This window comes from Opisthocomus hoazin, chromosome 9 (assembly GCF_030867145.1).
Source record: "Opisthocomus hoazin isolate bOpiHoa1 chromosome 9, bOpiHoa1.hap1, whole genome shotgun sequence".
NCBI classification, from domain to species: Eukaryota; Metazoa; Chordata; class Aves; order Opisthocomiformes; family Opisthocomidae; genus Opisthocomus; species Opisthocomus hoazin.
This window is the reverse complement of record NC_134422.1, coordinates 13,589,520-13,617,012: the sequence shown is the minus strand read 5'-3', so window position 1 is coordinate 13,617,012 and position 27,493 is coordinate 13,589,520. Positions and strand designations below refer to the sequence as shown.

The window sequence follows — 27,493 nt, the reverse complement described above, 5'->3', positions numbered from 1 at the left end:
TGCAGGTGTCCGGGATGAAAAATTTTGCAGGGCTGGTTTTAAAGTCCTACTTTCTCCCTCCCACAGGGTGCTGCTGACTTCTGGAGGGTTCTGTCCTGGCACCCAGGAATGCTTGCATGGGTCTGCAGACCTGAGCAACTAGCCTTGAAGACAAAGCACAGGCCTATGCCCCAGTTAAGACCTACTTTATATTCTAGCCAGCTGGTACAACCCCTTTTAGTCCCCGAGTCTTGCTGCACTTGCTTCGTTGTACTGCAGTGCCTAGAAGCCAAGGGGATTGGCACGCTCTAAATACACACACAGAGGCAGAGCAGCAGGTCATAGGCAGTGGGGATCGGGACAAGGGCAAGGTAGCCTTCACACTTAGTAGCAATTTTTTTCATTCTGTCCTGAGGCCACCAGGAAGCTTTGTTCAGAACAGTTATTTCAAGAGACTATTGATTTCACAAGGCTGTGGGCGACTGTGCTTGTCTCATACTCACACCCTGTGTATGGGCAAAGACAAATGCTGTATCTTTTGGTCTTTCTCTCACTGGTGTCCCCAGGTCAGTGTCCTGTTGGGACGGGGCTTTTGTTCAATGTAGTCAGTGGGCAGATGAAAATCCAGTCCCCTTTGAACGTCAAAACCTGTGCCAATATAGCCTAGCAGTAAACTAATTGCAACATGGAAATGAGGTGGAGAGGATGGGGAAAGCGTAAAATTTTTTGCTAAATGTGAAAGCTTTTCTTGGAAGAGCAAGAAATGCAGTTCAGAGACACGTGGCAGAAATGTGGAATATATACTTTTAAGTGGAGAAGTCCAACTTATTTTGCATGTCAAAAGTTCAGTGTGTGCATAATATCTTGCTGCCAGCTTTGTTGGATTTCAGCTAATTTACTGAAAATAAGTAAATAAATGCTATGCACACACGAAGTTACGCAGTTGACTGACTGCCCAGCGACAACAAACAGGATCAACTGAAGGCTGGATGGCTTGGTTTCCTGTTAACTATATTGCCTGATTTTAGCTGTTTTGTTATTACTCTGTATAAGAATACAGTAATTTGTATTCGCTGGCATCCACGGACCCCACTGCTGGCTTGCTGTTTGCAACTGGACCTCTCTATTTACGTGGTGAGAGAACTGGCCAGGTCCAAGAGGTGCAGAGTTTCAGTGAACCATAGCTCAGATTGATCAAAGCCATGATGCGTTATTGCAAGACCTGACATGTGGAGCAGGCTGCCTCTAGTGAGATCGGGAAGATGGTGAGAAAGGGAACTGGAGTTTTAAGACTAATCCTGTGCTCCCACTTCTATAGTAGCGGTATTGGCTTTCACTTAGTTCACTGCAGGTTTCTATGAAACCAGATTTGGGTTTTTAGCCCAATAACTCATGCAGCTCCCACAAATAATGTGGAAACACAGTACTGGCTATTTAGATCTAAGCAAATACAGAATGGCTTCAAGTTATTCTAAATGCTGTGGGTTTTTTTCCCAATTACAGTTCTTACTACTTCTTTCTACCTGTTTGTCTGCTCCCTCCCTGCTACCATTCTCATCAATATCCTATTATCATCTGCTTTTGCTGGCAGACACTAACCATGCTTCCAAATTGTCCTCATCAAGGGAGGACAACTGTTTTAAGGAGATTCAATTCATAGTGTCAAGCACCAGCAAAGAAGATTTAAAGCCAGGGAAGTGACTGATTTAGGGGGAGCAAATCAAAGGCCCCAGTAACATAAGTCTGACTGTAATGAGATGCTTTTATTTCTGACTTCTTTTTCAGGGGATGTGAAATGTTTTGGAGAGGATTGTTATGCACTGGCTTTTGGAGTCCCAGCAGCACTGATGGTGTTGGCACTTGGTGAGTGGAAACAATAATGTTTGTAATAGGAGTTACCATTTCTGAGTCCATGGATAGATGAGAAAATGGACAAATAGCTAGCTCCAGATAGGTTCTGCGATGGGAAAATCAAGGGTTCAAGGTCATCCAACAATTCCGCAGTTCAGAACAGCAAGAAAAATCACTAGTTCACTTAGGGGTGGGCAGACCATGGTTTTACTGCAATCCTTTATCATGATACTGATGAGATGGTGGTCTGGTGGATGTTTCACAATACAATTGCCTTGCTCTATAAAGTAAACGGAGGCACCAAAATGATTCTCATGGTGGTTTGCAGCTTTGCCTATGAGCAGGCTTGGCCTTTGAACTGTAATCTGAGTAGTCCTCAGAGTTCCCCAGCTTCTTGAAGGGAAGCTTAGCATGCCATTTCTAACCTTTCCACCAGCTCTTTGCAGCTTTGGGCCTGCTTTAATGGATCAGATTTTTGCTTCAGAATCTGTGCACCACAAATAGCAGACGGAGCTGAATGAGACGTTACTTTATTCTGAGCTGTCTCGCTTTACTTGGCTGAAGTAATTCCCACAATTACAGTGACAATTTATGGTTATGTTACAATAAAAAGCCCTTATTGTCCAAGTGTCAGGAGGCAGCTGCAATAACCCTGCTTCCTAAAGCTTGCATCTTAGCCCCATTAATGTACTTGTCAAGACTTCTTCTTCAACCCTTATAAAATACTCAGCAATTTCCACAGTTTTACTTTTACTCCTTGGTAACTAATACAGAGTACACCCCATTAGCTTTAGTTTCACAGCTGCAAGCTGCTGAGGGGAACAGTCCCCTTATGCTGCATTTGAGAGGTTTTGACACAGCGTGGGGTGACTTCTCATTCAGCTTATTAGTTTAATTGGGAGACCAAGCAATCGTGTGATTTCAACACAGCATCTGTGGTTTGAAAATTTCATCCCCCAGTGAATGTGAATGTCACTATTTCCCCTCAAACTTCCATCAGAGAGAAGAATCAGGACACTGGAGAAATGTCATCAGGCCACAGCTAACGTTACAGCAATTATGTTCAAAAAAGTGCATGGTCACGAGCCTGAGAATCTTCTCTTTTCCCCTGTGGCCTGTTCCTATCAGTTTAAGGCAGCACAGGCTCTTCTGTACACCATTGTGTGATGAATGTTTCTAGCAGAGTAGTAGTTGCCCAGGGCAAAATGGACGTGTAAATATTGCCATTTCAGTGAAGCCATCAATTGAAATGTGTTTTTAGCTAGTGTCCTGCTGCCAGATTCCATGGCCTGCCTGGCAAAGCAGCTCTGTGTTCTTTTTGTAACATGCTAAAATGCTCTTGGAAGTGATAAATATTTGACTATGTGAGCAGCATGAAGAACTGGAGAAAATACCCTTTTAGCCCTGACTGGCCCTCACCACGTGATGATGGAAAATAAGGACAGATTAGAGGCAGAATGGAAATCTTCTAGATCAAGATTTTCTGGGCTGTTTCAGGTTCTGAAAGCTGGGGGAAGATTGGTACTATTTAATTCCAAATGCCAAACCTAATGCAGGAACCTCAGTTCCCAAAGAAGTCAATGGCACTGCCAGAAGGTATTTCAGCAAGCCTAATTAATCACCTTTTAGAGGCGCCAACAAGTCCACAGGGAGATGCTAAAAACTAGGAAGTGCAACAACACCCTCTGGGTGACTTTGGAGAAGCATCTTTCACTGTGACTCACCTAAATTGATTTCAGAGGTCTCTCTGACAGTCCTGGAAGTTGAAACTGGGTGTGAAGGGTCTTCATAGTCAGAAAAGAGAAATGGCGACTTCCCTGTAGTGTCCCAGGCCTCCTGTCTTGGACAGAGGTGCCTGCTTTTCTCTGCTGGCTGTGGACTGACTCAGACAATTGGGTTAGTTTAAAACATTGAGGTTGGTTTGTTATATGGATTTCATGCTCAGCTTTTATTGTTCTTCTCCCTGCTAACGTCTTTGGAATTGCAATGTGCTCTCAAAGAGCAGGACAAATGATATGTAATCAGATAGCCCCCTCTCTGACAGGATTTTGAAGCCTCGGTCCAATATTCTTTGTGCTTTGAGGGAGAAAACCAAGACAAAACAATATCTGAAATTGTATATGCCTTTGTGGAAACAATGAACAGAGGTAATTTCTGTTAACAGCAGTGTGCGGTGCAGTGACCTTCGTGGCAGTTTCCATTGAAATGTGTGTGAGAATCAAGTACACAGAGCCTGTGCTGGATCTGGATTAATCCTCACATGGTTGCAATGACTCAGGGCTGATTTCCAACATCAGGTGCAGCAATTCAATGTGGATTGTATTTTAAGTTTAGCCTACAAAAAGCACCGATGGGGGAAGTTTCAAAGCTTTGATTCCCAGAAGGAATTGGATGTGGAGGTGCCTGTTGTGCCAGAGCAGATCATGAGAAGATGACCGTGACGTCTGAGCAGTCACACTGCCCCTTTTATGATGTTGTATTTTCTTCCATCTGAAGGCATTAAAGGAGTCCTATATATTTATTTTGTTAAAGTGCAATCCTGTAAGCCCCAAGGGCAGAGGATTTCTGCTGAATACAGGGGTGGGGGATCCTTCCCAGAATCCAGTGCAGGACTGGGCCTCAGTCATGTGAATTTCCATTTGGATTATAATATTTTTCAGTTGTTTTCGTTGCTGGAAGTGGACTGTACAGAAAAACACCACCCCAGGGGAACGTCTTACTTGAAGTGTGCAAATGCATCGGGGTAAGTGTGTGCCATTCTCTGTTTCGTGCGTGACATGTTGCAGGTCAGAAAAGTGCAAAGGGGAAGGGGAGGTGACGTTTGGAGTTCTTCTGCGTGCTGCTGCTGGGTGTCTTGCTGATAAGCTGTAAGGAGTAAGAAATGCATTTAAGTCCTAGTTTATCCCTTCAACATGTCAGTTGTTTTTCCTTACCTCCGTCAACTGTTCAGTTGATGTCAATTGAACCACTAGTGGCAGGTGCTGGTGGAGACTGAACTGAAAGGAAAATTCAGAAACTCAGAGTATCAAATATATGACTCCATTTTTTTCAAATTAATAATTTTACTGAAGTTTATCAGTTCAGCAGACAGTACACATTCATATTACACACATTCAGCGTGTTCATGTAAATGCAAGAGACACCTGCTGAAGTTGCATTATAGCCTTATCAATTATTTTTCATAGTGTGTGAGCTCAATATGTGAAAAAATACTCTTTTATTATTAGGTGGATAATGATGTTTCTTTTTCAGGAAGCTGTTGCTAACAGCAGTTGCTTCCTTTTTACCTAGGTCAATCCTAGTGACAGATTTTCCTTGGGGAAACAGGCCAGATCTTAAGGATAGGATTTCTAAGTAAGGTCTGCTAGGGTGGCTGTGTTCAGTGACTGGAACATATAGCATAAACAAACAATGTGTCACTGATTTCTCCTCCAGTGAGAAACCAACTTGAAAGCTGGTCTAGGAATGAGTGAGACATGGGTTGCGCCAGGAATATGCAAAGAAAGGTCTATAGAACAGGAAGGGAGTGAGAGTTCTGTTTTTGACATGGCTTTGGGTAACAAAGTATTTCCTCCCTGGCACATTGGTCAATTCGACAGGTACTTTTTGGAAGAGAACTGAAGCAATAATGTTTAAAGCTTTGTCATGTGGTAGGTTTTAGATCAACCATGAAACAGTCTTCAGGGGCTAGTGTCAGATTTATCTCCAAAAGACAAGCCCATGAGGTAGTTCATTCCCATGTCATGCCTTAAATCAACCAATGTCACAGAAAGTTCCCTGCAGAGAATTGGTCATAAAGCATCCAATCCAAGATTTTGGAAGTGTGCAGCAAAACTCCTGCAGTTTTCTGACACTGCTTACATGTGGAGATGAGGAGGCCAGCCTTGAGTGGGAAACGCGACAAGAACAGATATGCCACGAGGGAGTTACCTGTTTTTCTTCCTAGTTTGCTATTAAAAACCGGCTGAAAAACCGCTCCCATCAGATTCCAAAGAGAGATCACTGGCTGGACTGGGCGTCGGAAAAATACTCGGTAAGTGGTGCTCTACCTGGCAGATTTGGAGGGGGAAGAGGGGAGATGGGCAGACAGACAAGGGAGACAGTAAGACTGGCCTGGCCACACCACTCCTCACATGCTCGGGGCTGGTTTGTCCTGTCCCTTCCCACTTCTGTACTCTCCTGACCCTTAATGGACAGTTTAGGTGCTGCACTGAAATGCAGAAATGCAAATATGTCCCATATCATGAATAAGTGTGATGAATAACTGCCATGTAGAAAGAAATAGGACCTCTCATGCTTTGTGGCTTTAATCACCTGTTGGCTTTTCACTCTTACCTTATGTTTTTTCCTTGTTCCCTTTACAGAAACAGCTGATTGGGGAGGTTAAAATGGTGACACGCGTTCTCTTCCTCTTCATACCGCTGCCAATGTTCTGGGCCCTGTTTGATCAGCAGGTACAGTACATCACATTGCAGGTCCGCCTGCCAGCGTGGTTTTGCACCCTTGACCTTCCAGGGTAACACCAAAGCATCCTGGGGACACAGAGTGCCACACTCCTACCAGGTGTCCAAGGGCTTGCTGAGGCAGTACCCACTATCGCTGCTGGCCATCCCTTCGCAGTCCTGCCAGGTGTCTGGCACAGGAGCTTGAGAAGGAAGAATGTGCCCTGCCTACTGCCAGGCATTACAGGGAAGGGAAGGAATAGATGGGAAATAAGACCTCCAGCACCGTCATCTTCTCTGTTCCCCTGTTTTCTAGTCCCACAGGACATATTTGAATCTTCACAGCTGTCTGTTTTCTCCTTAGGGATCCAGGTGGACTTTGCAAGCCACGAAAATGAATGCTGATTTTGTAAGTACTTATTGTCACCAGGGCTGGTAAGACTAGTAGTAACATCCCTGCTTTTGCTTTTTAACCAGAGTCTCGCAGTACTAAGAGCTTGATGAGTCTGGGTGAGTTGCACTTTTGGTGATTAGAAGCAAGAGGCTCTGTGCAGCCATGTTCAGTTCATCACAGCACATCTTGGCAAGGAGCAAGGACCGGGGAGACATCAGCAGCCTGCAAGGTCAGGAGTGCTGACCTACTGGCAACTGGTCACTCTGTGACCTTGAGCAGGTAGGGTTTCCATCCTCCTACCCTACTGAAGACAGAGAAGTCAGGCAAAGTTCACACAGCTCTTCTAAGCTGTAACTAGAGCTGTTGCGGTTGTATATTTCTGCTCTGGCTTACTTGGTGATACGTTAAGCCTCTCAAAACCAGCAGGAGTCTTGTGTGTAGGGTAGAGATGTGGTGAGGTTAGTAGCCATAAAGTTCTTCAAAGACGTGAATGGCAAATGGTGCAGGATGCAGTGGCAAATAAATGTGGATCAGCTATCTGCCTAAAGACGCCACCATACAGGGCTGGTTTCCAGATATCTATGTGTTAACAGCCCATCTAGATCTTACCTGTGGATGCTCGCATCAGAATTTAGGGTTGCAAATGCCCATTTTCCAGTTTAAAATTGACTTAAAGCCCAAAATTTGAGGCCTTCTATGTCACTCATATTAATAATTGGGCACTCAGCATGTGATACTCATTAGGCTTAATTAATTCAAATGAGGCATGAAAAAGACTACACCTTGGGTAATATTTATCTACCAAAGAAGGACAAAATAATGAAAGTTCATGAAGTCTTTGTGATGTGTATCTAAAAACTTTGTTTTCTGCTGTTTTGGTCATGTGCACTTAGTGGTCCATTAGCAGAACATCTAAGAATCACCAGGTGTCACTTATTAAACTCTCCATGCTGGAGAAGGGCATATTCAGGGCTTTTTTGTCACACCAACTTGGACAGATTTTTGGCTAGTGTTTGTCTTGTTCCCTCTCCAGTGGTGAGTTATCCCAGCTCATGAAGGTGAGAATTAACTGCAACATTGGGATGATCCCACCATCAGGCTTGTTGGAGTTCATGTTTGTACTATTTCATGCTTTTCCTTTCTGCAGATAAAGGGCTCGGCTAGGAAATCTGGAGTTAAACAGGGAATGATTTAGTGTGAGATGAATATTTGCAGGCTTGTTTCCTAATGACACATTTGTATAGTGTGCACAAAGTAGCAGGAGGGGGTATTTGCCTGATATTATTAATTGTAAGACTCCTTTGCCATGACCAGTGATTTCCACACTCCCAGGAGGCAGCTGCTGGCAGAGGCAGGCAGATATGCCAGATTCAGCTCAGGACAAGCCTGGCAGACAGGAGACAACCCCCCCACAGAGCTTTCTTGGAAAGATTATTTCCTTCCTAATTTTCCCCCGCCTCTTCTCTTCGTCTTAATTTCAAATGAAAAGCATTGTGTGGCATTCAGATAAACACCAGCCCCTCCCTGGAGACAGCTTGTAGGTCTCTTTTGGGAACTGGGATCCCTCCATCCATCCCTGTTGACCTTGCCTAATTGTAGGGGCTGTGTACAGTGATGCAAGGGTGAGGCACCTCCTACAGCCTTGAAGACTCTTGGTTCAAACCAAGAAGTTACAGTTGAACAGTTGACCAAAGCCCATTTGGTGTCCTGTGCAGATGGAGAGATGAAAGAGGTGTTTATGCAGCCCACTGGCTCAGGGATGGTCTTTTGGTATCCTTTTGGGGTGCTTGGGAGAAATGACAACAGAGCTCAGAGGGCCCTGAAACTTGAGAGTTGTCACTTGCAGGATTTGGGCTTTTCCCATTACGGAAGCAAGGATGGAGGGAGCTCTGAGTCCAAATCCCAGCTGAGACACTAACATGCCCGTTCCTCCCCACTCACCTAGTTCATGGCTCAGCCAGTCTGAAAGATGGGTCTCAATACCCATCACAGGCTGTGTCCCAGCTGCCACGTACCAAGATCTGAGTGTAGCTTCATTTTGCAAACCGATTCTCATCAAACACTGTGTCCTTAGACAACAATTGTCAAGAGCACAATACCAGCTGCTAAAGCCAGCATAAAGCAAACAATGTGAGGAAACCAGCTTTGCTGCGAAGGCTGCTACTGGACTGGTTGCTTATTTGGCATACGCACTGTCATACTATGGTGTTTATGAATCACTTGAAATATCTTTTTGTTTCAGGGAATATATGTCCTCCAGCCTGACCAAATGCAGGTAAAAGATACTACAGGGTAGGAAATAACCCTTAGAAATGTATTTTCTTTTTCTTTCTCATTTTTATTTTATATCTCATTTTATTTTTCTCATGGGACCAGTGGCCTTTTTCTGCTCCATTTGAAGGTAATAGCACTGCTCGTGCTGACTGCTGTGCTTTGGACTCTGCCTGATTGCTCACTAGCTGTTTTGAAAGCTCAGTTTTGGGGTTCAAAAGACCCCAAGGATGTCTTAACACTGAGGCTGAATCCTGCAGAACAGTGCAGAGGTAGGGGGAGACATGCCACAGTTCTTGAACTATTCTTGTTGGCTCAATGTCCAAGTGGAGACCAGTAATGAGCGATGTTCTTCAGGGGTCAGTATTGGGACTGGCACTGTTTAACATCTTTGTTGGCAACAAGGACAGTGGGATTGAGTGCATCCTCAGCAAGTTTTCCAATGGCATCAAGTGTGCAGTCGACACGAGGGAAGGGATGCCATTCAGAGGGACCTGGACAGGCTAGAGAGGTGTGTGAACCTCATGAAGTACAACAAGGCCAAGTGTAAGGTCCTGCACTTGGGTCAGGGCAATCCCAAGCCCAAATACAGGCTGAGTGTAGAATGGATTGAGAGCAGCTGTACCGAGAAGGACTTGGGGGTGCTGGTGGACAAGAAGCTCAACATGACCCAGCAATATGCGCTCGCAGCCCAGAAGGCCAACAGTATCCTGGGATGCATCAAGAGAATTGTGGCCAGCAGGTTGAGGCAGGTGATTCTGTTCCTTTACTCTGCTCTGGTGAGACCCCACCAGGAGTCCTGTATTCAGCTCTGGAGCCCTCAGCACAGGAAAGACATGGACCTGTTGGAGCCGGTCCAGAGGAGGCCACAAAAATGATCAGAGGGCTGAAGCACCTCTGCTGTGAGGAAAGGCTGAGAGAGTTGGGGCTGTTCAGCCTGGAGAAGAGAAGGCTTCAGGGAGACCTTCTAGTGGCCTTCCAGTACCTGAAAGGGCCTACAAGAAAGCTGGAGGGACTTTTTACAAGGGCCTGTAGTGATAGGACAAGGGGTAATGGCTTTAAACCAAAAGAGGGAAGATTCAGACTGTATATAAGGAAGAAATTCTTTACTATGAGGGTGGCGAGGCACTGGAACAGGTTGCCCAGAGAAGCTGTGGCTGCCCCCTCCCTGAAAGTGTTGAAGGCCAGGTTGGATGGGGCTTTGAGCAACCTGGTCTAGTGGAAGGTGTCCCTGCCCATGGCAGGGGGGTTGGAACAAGATGGTCTATAAGGTCCTTTCCAACCCAAATCATTCTGTGATTCGATGTGGAGGATACAAGCCGTGTCTCCTTTTTACAGGCCTCTGCTCTGGGATGAGCATTGTGCCCGAAGTATGTTTCCTTCCTCCCTTCCTGCAGGGCAGCTGAAAATGTGAAGGCTCCAGGATGGTGCCGTGTTGTCACAGCTGATTGCAGTTCTTACGCTGAACAGCTCTGGAGAAATTCAAAGCTGTTCTGTTCCCTGAAATCTTCCTTTGAAACTGAGACAGTATCTCTCTCTCCTTGTTCTCCATCACAGTATTTTCTTGCTCGGCCGCTGTTGGCTGGCAGACAAGCTCTGGCCCTCCCAGGAGAAATGCAGTTCCTGGGGGATTACCAGACTGTGTGGAAGTGTGAGAAATTGCCAGTCTCGCAGAATAGTGCCTTTTCCTCTGGGATTTTGCTGAAGCTCCAGGATGTTTCCATTATTGTTGATTTGTTGTAAGGTCCCTCCACAGCACCGAAGGTCACCTGCTTCTATTGTCAGTGGGTTTTGTACTTTTTAAAAATATAATGCTTCTGTTCTCTCTTCAGGGAAATTGGGTCAGTGATCCTTGCTTACCTCTTGGAGGGGAGGATATGAACAAAACTTATTCGTGCCTGTGAAAACTAAATAGCAGAAGCTGTCGGAGTGCAAACTATCATTATATTTTAAAAGGAGGTTTTTAAGTGTTTGTTCATGTCCTTTCTGTAATGGAATTATTTCTGGAGGACAGTGCTTTATGAGTTTAATTACTGAACGTTGCTTTCTAGTCACTAAACTCCAATTCTTTTGTATTGCAGTTCTTAAATCCACTTCTTATTCTTGTCTTCATCCCGATTTTTGACCTTGGGCTCTACCCCCTGATAAACATGTGCAAATTCAATTTCACGTAAGTAATTGGGGACAATGCAGATGCTTCAGTTCTTATTCTTTTTGTAGCAAGTGTGCAGAATAGCTTTTAAGGAGAAGAAACACAAATTTCCATTCACCCTTCCCAGTACTTGCCTCTACTTCATTCCCAACAGGCAGCATCACTCTCTTCCATAGGCCCTGGAAATTCCAGAGCGGAAAATTAATTCAGTGATGTTGGATTCTGCTCTGTACAGGTTTTCCCTAAAAGCAGATATGAACAGTCCCTCTTTGAGTTTGATCAACATGTTCTTCACCTTATTTCCTATATACACCCTAAATAAATCCCTTCTTGAAAAGTCCCTGTGGGACCAAATGCACTGTGGGCTACATGTGGTGTTGTGAAAGCAGATTCCACACTAGAATCTGAACCAATGAGAACATAAGGGAATTTCCACATGGCCCAAACATTTTATTCCAAGTGTATGTTAGCAATATGTGCAGTGTAATAGGAGCAGACCTCCAGGTTGGTTCTGAGACCCACTTTATGCATATTGGGGGATTTTACTTCAGAGTGTCTGTAGTCTGCCTCTGTGGACTGATGCCCTTTAGCAGTGGGAGTACATTATGTGCACTCATGGAGTGTCTCTGCCAGCACAGTTTCAGCTGAAAGGAACCAAGTTTCTGTGCTCCAGCACCACTTCTCAACACGAACCACAGTGTGGGAAGAGGCGATGAGCAGGAGATTGGCTTAAAAAGCTTGTTCCTAAACCAAGCTAAAATGCTGGATAGACAAAACCACATAAAATGGGGATGGAAGGAGCCTCAGAAGCCTACCCTTCACCCTGCTGATCCTCTCCCATCATGCTGAATTACTTGCACCTAAAGGCATATCAGAGACATTGTCCAGCCCTGTGATGGTGCCCTTTGGAGGACACACATCAGAAGCTGTGCTTCTCCATGTTACCTCAGTGTGAGCCCATGCCCTGGACTGAGCCCCGACTCAACAGAAAACTTCACATCTGATGACCAGTTCACAGGCCAGTTCACCCAGCAGCACAAACTCATGCACCGATCAGGACTGAATACCAGGCTGTTTCTGTCCCCTGGGTGTGGACTACTAACAGGCTCCTATCCAGCTCAGCTACAGCAGTGGCTGTGGAAACACCGTAGCCTGCAGGGAGTTAGCCTATGCGGCTGAAAGTTTGTGCTACAAAATCCCAATGCAGCACTGAAGATAAAAAACATTTTTTATTACAAGATGCAAGCAGTAAATATTTTCTTATCCTAGGGCATGTAACTGAGAGACAGAATTTGGGTTCCTAATCTGGATTTCCCACAGCCCAGTCAATCTGGAATGTGGATCCAGACCACCACAAAGAGTGGAGACCACTGAATCTAGAACCAGATTTATTTCAAATCTCAACAACCCAATACTCAGTTTGGACCTGCCATTCTTACCTATTTTACTCTGCTTTATATCAGATTGTCTCATGTAACTGTGGTAGAGTAGCACTAGTTCTGCTCCGAGTTCAGAAACCAGCTCTTTATTCTCTAGAAATGTAAATGTATTGGCACGAGAAATAACCCAGAATGATGCCACAGATGGTCAGAAACATTGATGACACAAACTGTACATTTTTCGTCTCCTCATTCCTGCTGCTAAATAGCATGCTGCTTTTCTTTTGCCTTTCCCAAAAGGGACTTGAAGATATATCATTTCTAGTGCTCCTTCCTACATCACAGGTTAACATAATGCCATGAGCTATTCCCACTAGAAGAGCTAGGAATGAGATAATATGAAACTTGCAAGCAAAGAGCTTTTTACATTGCATATCAGTTTTAATTGGCCTCAGTGCTGGCCTCATACAGAATAACAGAATAGTTTTAAGTTAAATGATTGGCAATTTAAACAGCATGTCACCCCCATTGCCACCTGTTGGACAGTTTATTACATGGTTTTGGCACATCTTTGGCTCCGAGGAATGGTATTCTATATTTTAGATTTTTTTTTTGTCTTTATGGTACCTCTTTCATTTGCTCCGTAGACCTATTAGGAAAATGGCAACAGGTATGATCCTTGCAGCGATGGCGTTTGGCCTTGCAGCTATTGTAGAAGTCAAAATAAATGTAAGTATATCACAGAGGATCCCTCAGAAATACTTTCTTTCCCTGGGTTGTTTTTATTGATGCCCATTAGATAATCCTTTTAACCATGGTATTCCTTGATCATAATTTTTAATGTGTTCTTTACAATTCAGCATACTGATCCAGTTGCTAATGATAATTCTTACTTTGTCTGCTTTTCCCTCTCTTTCTCTCTGTCTCTGTCTGTTCCTCTCTTTCTAGTCTTTGCAGTTTTGCTGTGCCAGTCATCTGTATTGGTCTATATTCTAGATTTCCGTCGTCAAAGTGCTTGACAGACATCTAGTTAATGCTAGTGATTAATTCCCAAAAGGTAGTCTGTTCTCTCTCCTATTTCTTGCTGTAGCTTGCCTGTATTTTACTTTTGGGGGTTGTGTGTAGTGGTTTTGGTTTTTTAATTTAATTCCTTTCCTACTTTAATGTGGGGATGTGTTTTTTTTTTTTACAAGCCAAATTGATTCTCCAGTGAGGCAGGTGAATGCAGTCACTGCTGTAGTCACAGGCATCAGGGACTGCCAAGCATCCCCAGGATGACAGCAAACCTCTTGTAAATTCAGTGTTAGCCCCTGCAGATTTGTACTATTTCTTTCTGGCTCATGACCAGCCTTGTGCAGACTTCTGCTGACCTTTGGCTCACAAAAGTTACCATAGGATTAATTATTAAAGCTTCTATGTATACTTAAGATGTTCTGTTAGAGTGGGTGGTGCACAGCCCTGGATTAACATCTGATGGTTCCTCGGGTGAATCCATTGACAAGTCTCCCGCTGAAATGAGACTTTGTGGGTTCAGGTCTTCTTTCTGATCTGTTTACGTGAGCAAAGAAATGCTCTCATTGACACCACCAGCAACTCTGGCTGAGCACTGAAATTCTGCTCTGGCTGTGGGTGACTGCTCCAGGCAGAGGCAAGGTGAGTTAGATGTTCCCCCCTGCCTGTGCAAGGAAGTTTTTCCCTGAAGGCCACTAAAAGCTCTAGAAAAGAGGGGGATAGGATAGCCCACCTTGGTTTGGCTGTGGGTAGGGCAGGCAAAAAGCCAGTGTAATGGGATTTGCTGGATACCACGAACAGGCCTGTTGGTCTAGAGCAGCATATGGGTACAGGGAAATCGGTGTTGCCCTGTCTTCTCTGACAGTGTGTCTCCTCACCCAGCTAGGTTCAAACTACTCTGCCTGCAATACCCAAGTTATAGGATGAGATAGAAAAAAATTAATAGCTCTGAAGTATTGCTGGCAGCTACTTGAAAATAAAGTGAGGAAAAAAAGAGAATTTTTTAAAAAAAAATCATTTTAGATCTGTAGGTAGTACAAGGCTATGCTGATTGAAGTACTCTTTCTAGGAAATTATTTCTGACAGAAGGAGGTACCTCTGTGCTGGAGGCATCATCCTCCCTTTCTCAGAAAACAAGGAATAAGATCTATACAGTCAGCTGTTACATAGCATGGTGTCAAGTGATGCAAAAGCACCGATTACAGACACAGAGCTGGACTGGGATTTTCACAGCTGCTTAGCTTCTGGCCTAATTCTTTTCCCAGGCACTGACTACAGTGGGAAATAATTATTCTGGTCACTGCTTTTGAAAGTTAAGCATAATTTTTTCCATTCTGTTATGGCAGTTGGTTAAATCCAGGCACTAGAGAGCTGTATAATGAAAGCAGAGACGTCGTTCTACCTGCCCAGCAGTTGAGTAGCCTGTACACTTAGCGGTGTGAAGAGCAGTTTTTGGGAGGAACGATAGGTTGGCTATTGAGCTACTATGAGGAAACCTCCCTAAATAAGATTTATGTTCAGTTTTCTCTCAGCGCAACTTGTGATGAGGAAGGGATGGAAGAGTGTCATTACAGAGAGGAAGACTATTACGGCTAAAAATGAAGAGATATTAAAGTGCTAATAAAGCATACAGATGGCACTTAAAGCCTTTTACTTTAATTAGGAAACCGACATGCCTCAACTTGTCCCAGAAGAAAGTTTAATTCGGGTCCTGAATTTGGCAAAGAACCCTGTTCAAGTGACAATCCAAGACCGGAACCTATTTCAGCAGCCCGTGAAGGCTTTTCAGGTAAGCATCTATGTGGGACTGCAAGGCCTGACCTTTGTCCCATTGAAAAAGGGTGGGCTTTTTTTCAGGCACTTTCAAATAAAGTCCACAGATGCTAGAGCTTGTTCTCCTCCACCACCTTAGAAGTGCATAGCTTAAAAAATGGAGTATATTATCTCCATTGATGAAACAGAAAGTTTGGGGACATATTTCTATGGCAAAGGAGGAAATGGCTAACTACATTCACCGGTAATTAGGAATAAAGGATAATTTGTGCTGAGATGAGCATCTCGAGACATTCAGCTTGCATCTCTCAGTGTTCAGACCAGGCATTGCTGCTGGGATCTGGAAGGTGTCTGAAAAGTATTTACCTGCAAAGGAGGAAAGAAACAGTGCATGAGCACTGGGTTGTTTCCTGTCTCGGCTCCCAGACTACTTCAGCAGTCAGGCTAGTTTGGGACTCAGCCCAGCAGTCTGTTGGCCACCAGCTGCCTGCCCACTTTCCGGTGTGGTGCCATTGGGGCAGAGCAGGGCCAGGTGAAAGGCTAGCTCTGCAGGCAGAAGATGTGCCTGGTCTTCAGGTTGCACCCAGCAAGGGAACGTACTCCAAGCTTTGGCTTGACCAGCCCAAAGCCTATAGGTCAACACAGGTCCTTTGCTGTAGAAGGCAGCTCTGACTGTTACGCTCTCTTTATTGGCTGCCTTGATGAGAGGATAGGGTTGCACTTGGTGGGAAGAGCCAGATCCTTTCCCATCTGAAGAAAGAATTGTAACCAAGTTTGTTTTTTCCACAGAACCCAGCTGAGTACTCAAAATTAATGTTGAATGGAGAGCAACAGAGCCTTCGCTTCACCCTGCAACACCAAGGATTGTCGCTTGCTTTTAACTACACCGTGAAGGAAAAATCAGTGTACAGCTTAATTGTTTTTGAGGCAGAAGGAAGCCTATCAAGCCACTTAGTGAGTGTGGGAGTGAAGTGTAAATACAGTATTAATTCAATGGCTGTGATGATACAATGGGGTAATGGGCTCATTAATTCATTTGCTCAGTTGCGGTGTCTGTCTGATTGCTCTAAACCTGACTTCTTAGCTAGCGGCACTGGATCTGTACACATTACTGCTGGTTGATTAATAGAGGCGTTACGGCATCTGAGAGTTGCTGGGCACACTTTAATCCAGCGAATGCTGCAGTGGGAGAGCAGAGCCGTGCCTGCTAGGCAGCAGAGCTTGAGAAAGCTGAGGAAGCAGAGCGCCAGAGATTTTCCCCAAAAGATGGTTCTATAAAGCAAAGATGTTAAAGAGGCTCTAGGGCTGGGCATGGAATAAAGGCATCAGAGGAATGATTCTGGGTTTAGTTATTGCAAGTGGTTAGTGAAAATGCACAGAAGGCCCATTTGTTTTGCTGAACAGAATAAATGATGAAGCTCATTTCAGGCTCTGCAGCAGAGCTGGCTGCATTTGCACTTTTGTGTATTGCTGCAACAATCAGAGAGAGGCGTATGGGATATATAGGGCCGGATTCCGATATCTTTTACATGCAGCTGTATCCCAAGAAGCTCTTTTGAAATGAATGGTGTTATTGCACATTGTGGCAGGTGTGTAAGTATGTGTGTAAATGCCATCAGAATCTGTCCTCATGCTAAAATATTAATTCTCTTTGCAGTTCCTCAGCCTCCTACCTTGCAGGGTTGCCACACTAAGCACTCAAAATTGTACAGTAGAAATCACATAACTGCTTCTAAAAATGAGGAGTTCTAAGAATTTATTTCTTCCTCACGTTGGGGTTTCTTGCTGCTTTATGGTTTACAGCCTGGGGCTCATTATCACACAATGTTGTTAAGTTTTCCTGTGACCCTGATGACTGTGTGCTGTTACCTTAAGAAATGGATACTTATACAGTGATTTTCATACAGTCTTTAAGAAGAGAAAGACTGCGACAGGCTGGAGCAAAGCAATCTCTGAGCTTCAGTACAACTCTGTGCTGCTCTAGCTATCAAGCCTGCACTTAAATTAATGCCTGCCCTGGCACAGGCAGGCTCCCATGCACTGGGAACAGCAGTGCTGTTGGGTGATGCTACTGACACTCACTTTTCCATCATTGTAACGCAAGGAAGGCAATGCCAGCATCACTGCCATGTAGCGGTGCTTGCCCTGGAGTAGCCATGGCCCAATCCGGCCTCTCTCGCTGCTAGGTTTGGCCCCCTTGCTCAGGTGGGGGTGTTTTCCTGGAAGGAGTCAATCTGAAATTGGTTTCTTCTCCTTTGTGGGCTGTTGAGTGTGCAGGAAATGAATTTGAGAGCTCTGGGGATCACCAGTGAAAGCAAGTAATAATTTGGCTGGCTTGTCTGCAACGAATTAGCGTGTTAATCCCCATGTGTCTCACATGGAAAAAAATGATGTTGCTGTTTATTATTTATTGCTCTGATATTTATTATTCACTGTGGCTATTTATTATTTAGGGCATACATTATTTGCGGAGTAGCGTGTTATGCTAAAGTACAATAGACATTTTACAGGTATGCTGAAATTCTGGATCCTTGGTCTCAGAAGCTCAGGGTTTAACATCAGGAAGAAAGTGTGAAGTAAGGGCTAGAAAATATTAAAAGAAAGCCAGTTTCTGAAGGTAGATTCAGTGCCTTTTGGCTTGCCTGGGTTCTGTGTGTGGGCAGCGCAAATTGAAATTGCCCTGCCAGCTTAAGTGGACATGGCACAACTGTGGATTTCTACCAGCCAAGAACCTCGCTCTGTATTGTTTTAATCTTCAGGGAAGGGCTGTATCTTTACTAACTATTTTCAGCATTGTATGCCAAACAGGCTCTCCTCTAATGAGCATGGATCATGTTAACTACTGAGCTGATGCTCTAGCTGTGAGCTCCAGGAAATGCACTCTCACTCCCCAGCGTGCCCAACCAGGTGGCCGTTTCAGGGATGTGTCTGCAGAGACTGTCAGTGCAAACAAGCTCAGTGCCTCTTGGTCTCTCCTGCTCTCGGCCTGCACCATACAAGAGTTTAATTTCTTGTGTGTTGAGGGTCAGGGAAAATATGAGTGATACATGATTAGAATAGTAACCTAGTGGCTCCTCTTGGCTTTAGGCTTCTGTGAAGTCTATGAACTTGCCAAGAACCAAGGTCTGGAAGTTAGGCAGTTGCAGGTTTTGTAGGAGTAAGGCACTCATGTTTAATTGTAATTAATCATTGAAAGAGGCTAATGTGGATAATGTTGTTTTGTTATCTTCAGATCAAGACGAATACTTTTTTTGAGGGTGTTACATGCCTAAGTAGAAGCGTGACTGGCTGAGACTCTATAGCTTTTGATACACAGCAGATGAGGAAAAAATGGCATGATGATATCTTCAGTCCTTGGTGGAGCTGAGATTTTGCCATTCTTTTCATTAGACCAGGACTTCACTTCTGTGGCCTGATGTAAATCTTATGTGAGAGTCCAGTCAATTTCTGTGGGCTTTACAACACATGTAACTCCACAGACCACTAGTATTTTCTGCTAAACATTGTTTATAAGGTAGCATTGATAAATATGTTTGATTTCTTATTTTTTTCATTCCCCTCTTTAGATTACAGACTTGGAAGCAAAGCCAGAAAATGGTTTGGCAGCTGTTAGGTAGGAATGGCTTTTTTTGAGGATTTGGAGGTGGTGGGGTGAGGGAAACTGCTTTTGTCTAGTGCAAACTGTGTGCAACATAACCCAGATGTTCTCAGGTTGGAATCTAGTCCTCACTTCTGTTGCAAGATGCAGGTGTCAGCTGCGGAGGCTTGACAGTGTGTCACCTCCCACACTTGTCATGCAGAGCTGAGCATTATTGCTGCTTACTGCCTAGGATAGTCTGGGCTGAGATGGCAGCATAAAAGATGTCCTCACTTGCAAGAGTGGTAAATTCATCTCACTGTGTCCCACCTCTTTGGGAATGAAAGGGAAGAAGCAATCTGGAAAGGAGACATTGCCATTTGTCCTCTGTGAACTGGCCAGCCCACGACGTTCATTCATCTCATCCAGCCTCATGCACAAATGCCTACTAAATTGGATACAGCAACGATTTTACATCCTCGTAAAGCATTTAGCTGGGCACTGGGCTCTGCTTAAGCCACTAGTCTACTTTACAAATTTGAGCTAATCTGTGGACAGTCCTGTGCTGGTCTGCACCGAGATGCCATCTCACTGACATTAGTTACTTCCAGCACCACATCACCAGACCTATGTGAGGCTGCTGAGATGCAGAAGTATCAGATTTGCAAGAAAAAGAGAGGATTCCAGCTGGATTTTCTGAAGGATTTGGGCAAGCTGCAATTAAACCCAAAACAACAAAAAACCAGACACAAAACCCCCCAAAAACTTCAGATAGTATAAAACAATGGCCATCTCCCTTATCCGAAAGCCTGAGCTGACAGTACCAGGAGAGCAGTATCTCTTCATAGCCCTGTGTTTGTGAAGGCTTCTACTGACTAAACACCACCCTGGAGACCTGGGTAATACCTGCAGTCGGGAATGTTTTATATTTTCCTGTGAACATTTTTGACAGAATCCCAAAACTTTCCCTTCAAAGATTTGTGAAGAGTTTTCACTAGGGAAGAACTATTTTTCCACTAAAAAGTTACTTTTGTTAAGCACTTGACTATCTTCAGGGATTTCATCCCCGTTTTAAGAACTGAAAACCAAAATATTTTAAAACATTGTCAGATCAAATGAAAAGGGTTTGATTTTGCTAACGGTTTTTGAGTTGTCAAAAGGAAACTGTCTTGTGTATGAAAAAGCATATGAACATTGGATTAAGAAAACTGAAACCTGAACATTCCCATGAAAGTTTTGGTTTTGATGAAAATATATTTTCCTAGAAAACTCTTTCCCCAGTGGTAGAAACTCCTTGGAAGGTATGCCAGCATGGTGCACATGCTCATCAGGACACTCAACTTCATAGTTTCCAGAGGCAGGCTGGGGCTCTGTCCTCTCAGCCACGGAACAATCTTTGAAGGTCTCTGAGAAGAGATTGCCTGGAAGCCCTAACCCACAAAAAGTGAGGGTCACTTTTCACAGGAGAGAGAGTAAGAGGGTAAAATTATATAGCAGGGAAAACTAATTTTGTGTTGAAAAACTGGGAAATTAATCAGGTGAATATTTTGGTAGCTTGCAAGAGAAGCTGTCATAACCTCATGGAGTTACAGAATGCTTTGGGGAAGAAAGTGCGCACTTCTAAAGTATGGTGCTTCTCCTGCCCTGTCTGACAACCCAATGAAATATGTTTTCTTTGCAGATTCATTAATGGTCTGAGCCAAGATGTCAACCTCACCATTGGCAGCAAACGGTTCATTGCTGTTCAGAAGAACTACGACACTTCTGAGTACTCGCTGCTAGACAGGGACAAGTAAGTTTCCCTTGTTGTGCTGAAGGTCCTTGCCGAGGCCTTTCCTTGGATACAATGGGGCTTTGCTCAGGCAAATAGCATAACTTTCATTGCTATTGTCTTGGCATTTGGTTGTAGGGACAGAGGTTTGTAAAAAGTAGAATTATCCGCTCTGCGCAGAGTAGGTGCTCCAGGCCACTCTTGTGCGTGCAGGAGCACCACGCATTTAGTCTGCAAAGCCAAAGGATGTCAAATCGGTATCTCTGTGTGTAATATGCAGTTGAATATATTCAACCTTCAAACAGTGTCTGGGATAGTTCCCTTCCTGTGGCTGTTATTGCCTTGGTAAGACAAAATCAGTAGGGACAAAGCTTGGAAACTTTATTCCCATGACATGAGTATAATGACATCCTAATTTAGGCCGGAATCTGAGTTTTCTCAGAGTCAGGTCAGGGGACTTTGGAAACCCAAAAAGCCTTTTGCAGAAGTCCAGATACAGCACTTAACTTTGTCTGAGCTTTTATTCACCTTATGTGGGGGCCTGAACAGAAGAGACTGGCCGTTCCTGTGCATCTGTCAGCAGAGTAACGTGGGACATGGTGAACTCCGCTCTGCCATTTGATGCCTGCTCTATTTTGATACTCTCTCAAGTCCAAACTCTTAGTGTTAGGGTGCTCTCAGGGAAAGGCCAATTCACATTGCATGCCACAAAGCATTGATACGTGGGCTGGTAACATCATGTAACACTACATGGCTTTGTAGGCCAGGTTTGTTAGACAGGGGCTCCATATGGCCTGGGTTTGGCAGCATTGGAGTTGGCTCCTGTAGGGTATTTCTGGCATTTGCAGTGTTTCAGAACAAGCTTCATGGCTTTCCTCTGCATCAGCTCCATCCAAAATATTTATTGCTGCAATTTAGTAGGATACAGCAGCCACTGTGGCAATGCTGCTGAGCCTCTGTGCCATCTCACACATCCAGAACCAGAAGAACAAATAAGAAAGCTAATTTGCTCTATTGAAAGGAAGCAAAGTGGCTTGTGGGTGCATATCTCTGATTTTCTGAAGACTGCTTGAGGCGGGCTAACTTGTCTGGCCAACAGTTCCTGAAGGAGTGGAGAAAAATTTGGAAGGAAAATAAACACTGGGGGGAGGGTGGGAATCAGTGCTAGGAAGAAGCAAAGACCATTTAAAAATGTTAGCAGTAGCCCACGTCATTAGGTGAACTCCAGTCAGTGCCCAAGTGTTTCTGGAAGGAAAAGATGGCAAGAACTCTAATGATCATCTGACATAAACATGACTGTAGCTTTACATCATACATCCTCCATACTCCCTTGTAGGGGCATGTTTGATAGCTCTGCTCTGTGCTCTTTGTCTGCGGGACTAACTGGGAAATACTGTACTTCACCATTGTATCTAGATATAATAATGGAAAATGCATAACTGAAATGGGAGAATTCACCCTGGAGCTAGGGCTGCTCGACTTTGGCGCATCATACACCGTTGTGATAACTAACGTAAGTGTCCATGTGACGGTAACCAGCTCCTTCTGTTCTAGTCTCTGGCAGTGCTTTTATTCTTATGTTTGTGACTCTCACTTGCTTTCTCCACCCTGTGAGACCTTGGCAGTAGCCATCTGAAGGCAGTCCATTATACAAGGGCCAGTAAAAGGTTTTGGCACCTACCTAAGTGAGGTAAGTGGGTACTTATTCCACCTTACACTGTAATCTTGTCAGATCTCGTAGGTTAGGCAAGAAGTAAGATCTTTTCCGTGATGGAAATCCTCCATGGAAAATCATGTGATCCATGGTTTGTGCTGGTCTCATGCCATCCTTGCTCAGTTAACATTCACTCAGTGCCCTGCAAAGAGCTATTACAGTCTGTCAAGAGCTGACTCTGCTTGTGGTCTTTAAAATATCGTACCTGGTGGTACCTCACACCTGAAAAACTCTGCAGAAACAGTCTGCTGTGTCCTCACATTTAACTTACTGATCTAAAGGCTGATCCTCCAAGACTTGTAGACTGTGCATGAGGGGAAAGAGGGACAAAGCGTTGAGGGAGGAAGTTGGTGAGATTGTGCATCTGATTTTCCTCCTCTCGCTGTCTGTACAGCTCATTTGGAGCCTAGTGTAAAGTCAAGGCATGTTTTTTTGAACAACCTAGCCCTGATGGGGTGAGAGCACTACTGAGGGGCTGAATTCCTTTCCCTGCCTGCCAGGCTCTTAGGCATGCTGTTCCAACCCTGGTCCAGCTGGCAGGAGTCACGGAGATGAACGTGATCAGCTTAGTTCCCATTTTAACCTTTCCACTGCATAGGCACACAGACAAAGCAGGTCTGACAGGACACACTGCTAAGCTGCCCTCTGGGACTTTGACTACTGTGTTGTGATGAGCAGAGCAAAGAGCTGTCAGCTACTCCCTGGCACTAACATCTCCCTGTTGGGCAATTAATGGGAGCTGTTCATGTCTGCAGAGTCCAAATACATAGGGGGGAAAAATGTTGCTGCAAAGCACCTGGCATTTTTTTTTTTCTCTCCAGTATCTGGAGTGGGATGCACAGTCCTGGAGGGAACAGGCAAATGCTGCCATCTGTGAGTGCAGAAATTTATGTACCTAAAACACATATGGACTTGAAGTGATGTTGGCCAGACCCTTCTTCCATGGCTGCAAGCCTCTTTCACCAGATGGGAAACTGAGTAGAGAAGTTGCATGAAGAATATTACACTAAGAATATTGCCCCAGAGCCTCTGGTAACACAACTGAGTCAGGCCCAGTTAAGGTAGATGTGTACACATCCCTATGGGCAAGGACTCCAGTTTGTGGTCACATCTACAAAAGTCCCTGCCATAGCCATGCTTGCTTGGTGATGGCTCGGTGCTTCAGCCCCTCTGGACCCTGCGCTAGTCACAGAATCACAGAATCACAGAATGGTAGGGGTTGGAAGGGACCTCTGTGTGTCATCTAGTCCAACCCTCCTGCCGAAGTAGGGTCATCTACAGTAGGTTGTAGAGGACCTTGTCCAGGCAGGTCTTGAATATCTCCAGAGAAGGAGACTCCACAACCTCCCTGGGCAGCCTGTTCCAGTGCTCCGTCACCCTCAGAGTGAAGAAGCTCTTCCTCATGTTCAGACGGAGCTTCCTGTGCTTCAGTTTGTGCCCATTGCCCCTTGTCCTGTCGCTGGGCACTACTGAAAAGAGACCCTCGGTTTTTTCATCTCTCTCCCTGTAGCTTCCTCCTGTAGAGAGTCAGTTTGCTCCAGGCCAAGATAATTTTTTAGTTATTGCAGTGATTTGTACTGAGCCCTGCTCCTCTGCCAGGAATGCTGTATAGAAGAACCAAGCATGCAATATATTAGCCTGCTAATGTGGATAACTGTGATACTTAAATCATGGGGTTGTTGCCTCTACCCAGCCTTCCTCAGTGTGCAGTTATAGTATGGGGCTTGTGACAGTTCTTTATGGGCTAAAAAGCAATGGACAGCTCTCATCTCACCCCTTTTAGCCTTCTGAAATACAGTCTCTTGATTTGCCTCCCTGTATGGTGATTAAGTACATCTTGTCAACATCCCATCTATTTTTCCAAGTACTCTCCTTAAACATGGGGTTTTCTGCCTGAAGTAATTTCAGCCTGCTGTTTTCCTGCCTACTAGTCAAATGTCTCTACCTCTGAGCATCAAAGGCAGTATTAATTACACCTGGGACAGCAAACAAAAAGGATTAGGAATACAGCTACCATAACTTTCTGAATATGTCTGATATGGAGCAGTCTCTGCTGCTCTTGGTGTTCCTGAACTGGATTTGTTTGGGTGTCACCATTGTAGTAGGGGAGTTCTACAGTGCCGATGAAATGGGAGCAATGGCCACGGGGACCTTGGGGACAGCAGCAGGTCAGGCTCTGCACAAGTACCACATAGGCTTTTCCCAGCCCCACTATGGAAGACAACTTGTTGGTTTGCAATAACTCGTGCAACTCTTGCAACACATGAATGAGCTGGGATGCTTCCATCCTGCCACCTCTGCCCTGTGCAACAGGAGTCAGCCTGTTCCCACCAGGCTTGGAAATGGCACGGGTTAGACCCAGAGTTTTGCTTCCAGGACAGGTCTTTGCTTCCACCTTTACTTAAAAGTTCATTTCAGTAAAGTTGCTATTGGAATCCAGGCTAAGAAGGATGTGATCTTTGAGCAGCTAATCAATATGCCTTTATTTTCCTGCTAGGTTTCTGGAGGTGCTGTTAAGACGTGGAAGTCAGAAGACATCAAAGCCAACAATGTCCATATGGCTTGGCAGTTGCCACAATACTTATTAATATCTGCTGGGGAGGTGATGTTCTCCATTACAGGTCTGGCCTTCTCCTATTCTCAGGTACTCCACTTCAAGATTAGATTTTTAGATTAGGCTTACAATTAGACTTCAGGATTTGTTCCTGTATCTGCCATTGACTTGTAATACGTCCTTAGGCATGACACTTACTGACAATGCTATCTGTGGTTCAGCTAAAAGTGAGATTATAACACAACTTGCTGGGTGCTCTCAAGATAAATTAATTCATACCTGGAAGATACTTGTTCTTAATTATACTCAGGAAACTACTTTTCTGGTAAAGCTGAGAACATAGAACTGAATAGAAGTTTATTTTACTGTGAAACCTCTGAATACTGTAATATCAGGGTTTTCTCCCAGTGAAATATTTTGTTGTACATATTTTCCAGTGATAAAAAGGTAAAGGTATCTCAAGGACTGCAGGGTGGCATGGGGGCTTGGAACCTGCTTTAAGCTGAGAGACTGAACAGGTCTAAGCCTACACAGGTCTGTAACAAAGGGGCAAGGCGTAACGAGTGTGCAAGTGATTTGATTGTTGTCTGGGGAGAAGGTTTATGAGAAGAGAGGACTGAGACATTGCAAGATCAAAAAGCTGAAGCTACTCAAATTTATCCTCGGAGTAAACTGAAGACGTTTATTAGTGAGGGCGATTAATATGGTGGGATGATCTGTTCATGCGATGTGGAAAGCTTGTCATCAGCGGGAAGTTTAACATCAAGATCCAGTCTCTTTTCCAAACGCGTACAGCCACATGGCACCAGACTGCAAGGTGCAGGGCTTGTTGCATGGCTCCCTGAACTTCCTGATCACACAATTTCAGATGCTGCAGGCTGTGGATGATCATCTTTGTATGTCCTCCTGGAGGATATGTTTTGAAAGCTCCTTGTATGCAGCTGTTGAAATTAACCACAGAGGAGACTCTGTGCAGAGGAAATTTCACCATCTCCACCTAGGCTGAGCCCACTGACACCTACACCGGGCAGGACATAACTGGGTGAACCAGGGCAGAAAAGCACAGTGTGATGTTGACTGACCAGGCCCTTCTCCTTTTTTCAGTCTCCAGCCAGCATGAAGTCGGTGCTGCAGGCAGGCTGGCTGCTCACAGTGGCTGTTGGGAATACCCTTGTGCTTGTTGTTGCACAGGCTGCACCAATGGCACAGGTATGCTTCAGCTCTTAAAACAGAGGTAATGCTTTAAAACAGGCCTGGATGGTGCTTCTGGGAGTCCATGTCCTGCAGGCACAGCTTCTCCACACAGCCCCAGGCTCCTGCAATGGAGTGATGGCAGCCTGCACCAAGCTGCCTCCCAGCCAGGGCACTGCGTTGCCCCCAGCAGTGTTGCCCTTGGAGAAATGGCTCTCCCTAAGCCTCCCAGTGGCAGTAAATAATAGTGACCTGCGCAGTGATTATGTTGCTAGAGCTCAGGTCTAGGCAAGCAGGCTATATCTGGGCCTGGAGCCTGGACACAATGTCAGCCACGCGTTGCATTTTCTTACTGAGAGCAGCTTGCCTTCATCCAGCTAGCCCAGCAGGTAGTCAGCCTCCTCAAGTGTCTACCCTGGGACTCCTTCAGGGCCAGCTGCCCGTGGCACCCCTGAGAATTCGGGCTTGCATGGAGAGGTTGCGGTGCAGAGGTTGGTTAATTCAGGCTGTTGGACTTCTGGGATGATGCAGTGATGATGCGAACCAGGGGCTTGTTTCTGGCTAACATGAAACTGCCTCTCCCAAAGGCATCTTGTGGGGAAAAAAGCCCGGGCAGGTTCCAGTCAGGACAGATTTGTAAGAAAAGATTTAATGAAACTAGCCCAATTTAACTGTTCTTTTCAAGTTATATCATATGTTCATAATTACATTGTGTGTAAATGGGTTTAACAGAAAACTATCGATCTTCTGAGCAATCTCAGAAGCTAAAAAGTAATTTTCACTCAGCTCTTTAAAAAGCACTTGAAAGTGCAGAGAAATCCTCTGGACTGAGCGTCTGGGGTCTCCTGACCTTCTGTTCTTTTTTCTTTCCTAGTGGGCTGAATTTGTCTTGTTCACTGTTCTCCTCTTTGCTGTGTGCGTTATTTTCTCCATCATGGGATATTTCTATGTCAGTGTGGATCCAGAGGACCTACAAGAAAAGGAAGAGAAGAGAGAGACCCCAAGCAGAGGAAACATGATTAGTCTCGTTACTCAGAAAACAAAGCTCTAACACATCATGAGCTGGGATCTTTTTTTTTTTTGACTCAATAGATGGGATGGTAAATGAAAGGTAGAGACAATATTATTTTACAGCATTGCAGTCTGTATTACTCAAAAAGTAGCCGCTTTCTAAATGGGACCAAATAGCCCTCTGCAAAAACAATGGGGGTCCAGAAATCAGAGCAAAACTCCCTGGGAAAACTCCTCTAGTATTAAAAGCCCTTATAAGTAAATACAGTGTAATTTAAAACCTCCCCATCTTTTTAAGCATGGAATGCTTCCTATGATTTAGTTTTAAACATATATTTATGGCAGCAGGGAGGAAGGGTGGAAGGAATGCCATATGGCAGCAAAATTTGGACATGTTAGAAGAAAAGAATGAAAACCCAGTAT

General features: G+C 44.6%; 1 protein-coding gene across 5 annotated transcripts in view; it reads left to right on the top strand.

Annotated features, from left to right (window-relative positions):
• Nucleotides 1–27,180, top strand: part of SLC15A2 (solute carrier family 15 member 2) — a 65,255-nt gene extending 38,075 nt beyond the window's left edge. For all 5 annotated transcript variants that reach the window (XM_075431119.1, XM_075431123.1, XM_009943223.2 and 2 more), the window contains 16 exons: nucleotides 1,765–1,842; nucleotides 4,491–4,573; nucleotides 5,777–5,863; nucleotides 6,195–6,284; nucleotides 6,637–6,681; nucleotides 8,909–8,941; nucleotides 11,019–11,107; nucleotides 13,116–13,197; nucleotides 15,143–15,268; nucleotides 16,042–16,206; nucleotides 18,819–18,865; nucleotides 20,511–20,621; nucleotides 22,017–22,113; nucleotides 24,812–24,958; nucleotides 25,973–26,077; nucleotides 26,934–27,180. In XM_075431119.1, the coding sequence (XP_075287234.1) occupies nucleotides 1,765–1,842; nucleotides 4,491–4,573; nucleotides 5,777–5,863; nucleotides 6,195–6,284; nucleotides 6,637–6,681; nucleotides 8,909–8,941; nucleotides 11,019–11,107; nucleotides 13,116–13,197; nucleotides 15,143–15,268; nucleotides 16,042–16,206; nucleotides 18,819–18,865; nucleotides 20,511–20,621; nucleotides 22,017–22,113; nucleotides 24,812–24,958; nucleotides 25,973–26,077; nucleotides 26,934–27,110 (1,562 nt within the window). In that variant the 3' untranslated portion in view covers nucleotides 27,111–27,180. The remainder of the gene's footprint in view (nucleotides 1–1,764; nucleotides 1,843–4,490; nucleotides 4,574–5,776; nucleotides 5,864–6,194; nucleotides 6,285–6,636; nucleotides 6,682–8,908; nucleotides 8,942–11,018; nucleotides 11,108–13,115; nucleotides 13,198–15,142; nucleotides 15,269–16,041; nucleotides 16,207–18,818; nucleotides 18,866–20,510; nucleotides 20,622–22,016; nucleotides 22,114–24,811; nucleotides 24,959–25,972; nucleotides 26,078–26,933) is intronic.
• The last annotated feature ends 313 nt before the right edge of the window (nucleotides 27,181–27,493 follow it).